The sequence below is a fragment of the Cyprinodon variegatus genome, unplaced genomic scaffold (assembly GCF_000732505.1).
Source record: "Cyprinodon variegatus isolate N-32 unplaced genomic scaffold, C_variegatus-1.0 Scaffold191, whole genome shotgun sequence".
Classification (NCBI taxonomy): Eukaryota; Metazoa; Chordata; class Actinopteri; order Cyprinodontiformes; family Cyprinodontidae; genus Cyprinodon; species Cyprinodon variegatus.
This window is the reverse complement of record NW_015150644.1, coordinates 978897-980189: the sequence shown is the minus strand read 5'-3', so window position 1 is coordinate 980189 and position 1293 is coordinate 978897. Positions and strand designations below refer to the sequence as shown.

At 42.4% G+C, this 1293-nt stretch overlaps 1 protein-coding gene across 1 annotated transcript in view; it reads left to right on the top strand.

Moving 5' to 3' along the window:
- Nucleotides 1-1293, top strand: part of LOC107087691 (5-hydroxytryptamine receptor 3A-like) — a 15421-nt gene that overhangs the window by 6474 nt on the left and 7654 nt on the right. Inside the window, exons 3-4 of the mRNA XM_015379403.1 lie at nt 153-393; nt 472-632. Coding sequence (XP_015234889.1) covers nt 153-393; nt 472-632 — 402 coding nt within the window. The remainder of the gene's footprint in view (nt 1-152; nt 394-471; nt 633-1293) is intronic.

Sequence of the window (1293 nt, the reverse complement as noted above, 5' to 3'; positions counted from 1 at the left end):
TCAGCAGACAGCAAGAAGCCTCCCAGATCTCCAGATGCATTTGAGATATCAAAAAAGTACTCCAGAGTGTTGTTCAGCACGGGGGTGAGTAGAAAATGAAGGCTAATCATGTTTTGGGTGTACTATTCCTTTAAGTCTGAAAAAGGAAAAAAATAGAAAAACATTTTTACACACCGGTTTGCTACGTCAGTAAGTTTGGCATCTCTCGTGTCGTTTTCAGCACCTCCGATAGCGGCAGCATCCATGAAGATCCTTGGGTCGTCCTGCAACAGAATGGTGAAATCAATTCATTCGCCCGCCAGAGGGTGACCTTCACCTGCATCTTAAACCTCCACAAGTTCCCTTTCGATAAGCAGAATTGCAACATCACCTTTCTATCCATGAACGCTGACGGTAAAATGCAGCCTGTCAGATCAGCCTGCTGGGTAGATCCAGGAGGATGAATTAAACTCTTCTCTGTTCTGTGCACAGTGAAAACCTTGCTTCTCAGATCAAGCAACAATGGCTCCTCCACGTTGATGCGGTCTGGCCAGTTTATGGCCACTCAAGGGGAGTGGGGTCTGAAAAACATTGACATTATTCATGATCACTTGGTCGGTGGAGAGAAAAATTCCAGCTTGCTTGTTTACACTGTAAGAACTTATCTAAGCTCCAGCTTTTTCCGGTGGTCCGATTTATCCTAACTAGTGTTGCACCGATACCGATACCAGCAGGTAATCTGTAATAGCGGGCTTTTGCCTGTTGGGCCGGTCCTGATTTCAGTGTGCGAGGACCGGCCCTCATTAAATCATACCGGCCCCAACACTAACCCTCTGGCCGAAGCTCCTACCCATAACAGTAAAAAAAGTCAAGGAACTCAAGAAGCAATACAATGTTAACTCCCTAAATGATGCATGCAGTATATATAGCCCTTCCTTGTCATGCACATCCTTATAAGGGTTGGCATATGGTGTAATTACATATATAATATATAATAATATATATAAATTAAAACTAAAATGCTTTCTTTAAACCGAACTACGATGTTCGTCTTCTATTTGGTGAATTTATGTTCCAATATTTTGCAAAAATATGTTCCGGTGCATGATGAGGTTTTGCATCTAAATTCTAACCTTTTCCGTCTTACGTTCATTGTTGCCAGGTTGGGATGTTTCCCAACTTGGCAGTTTAGGATGGCCGTCTATGGGTAAAAAATGTTCTTCTTCAGATTTGTGGCCTAAGAGATCAATAGACTTTGGTTCAAATTACCGTATTTTCGCGACTATAAGGCGCACATAAACGTCTTTTTTTTCC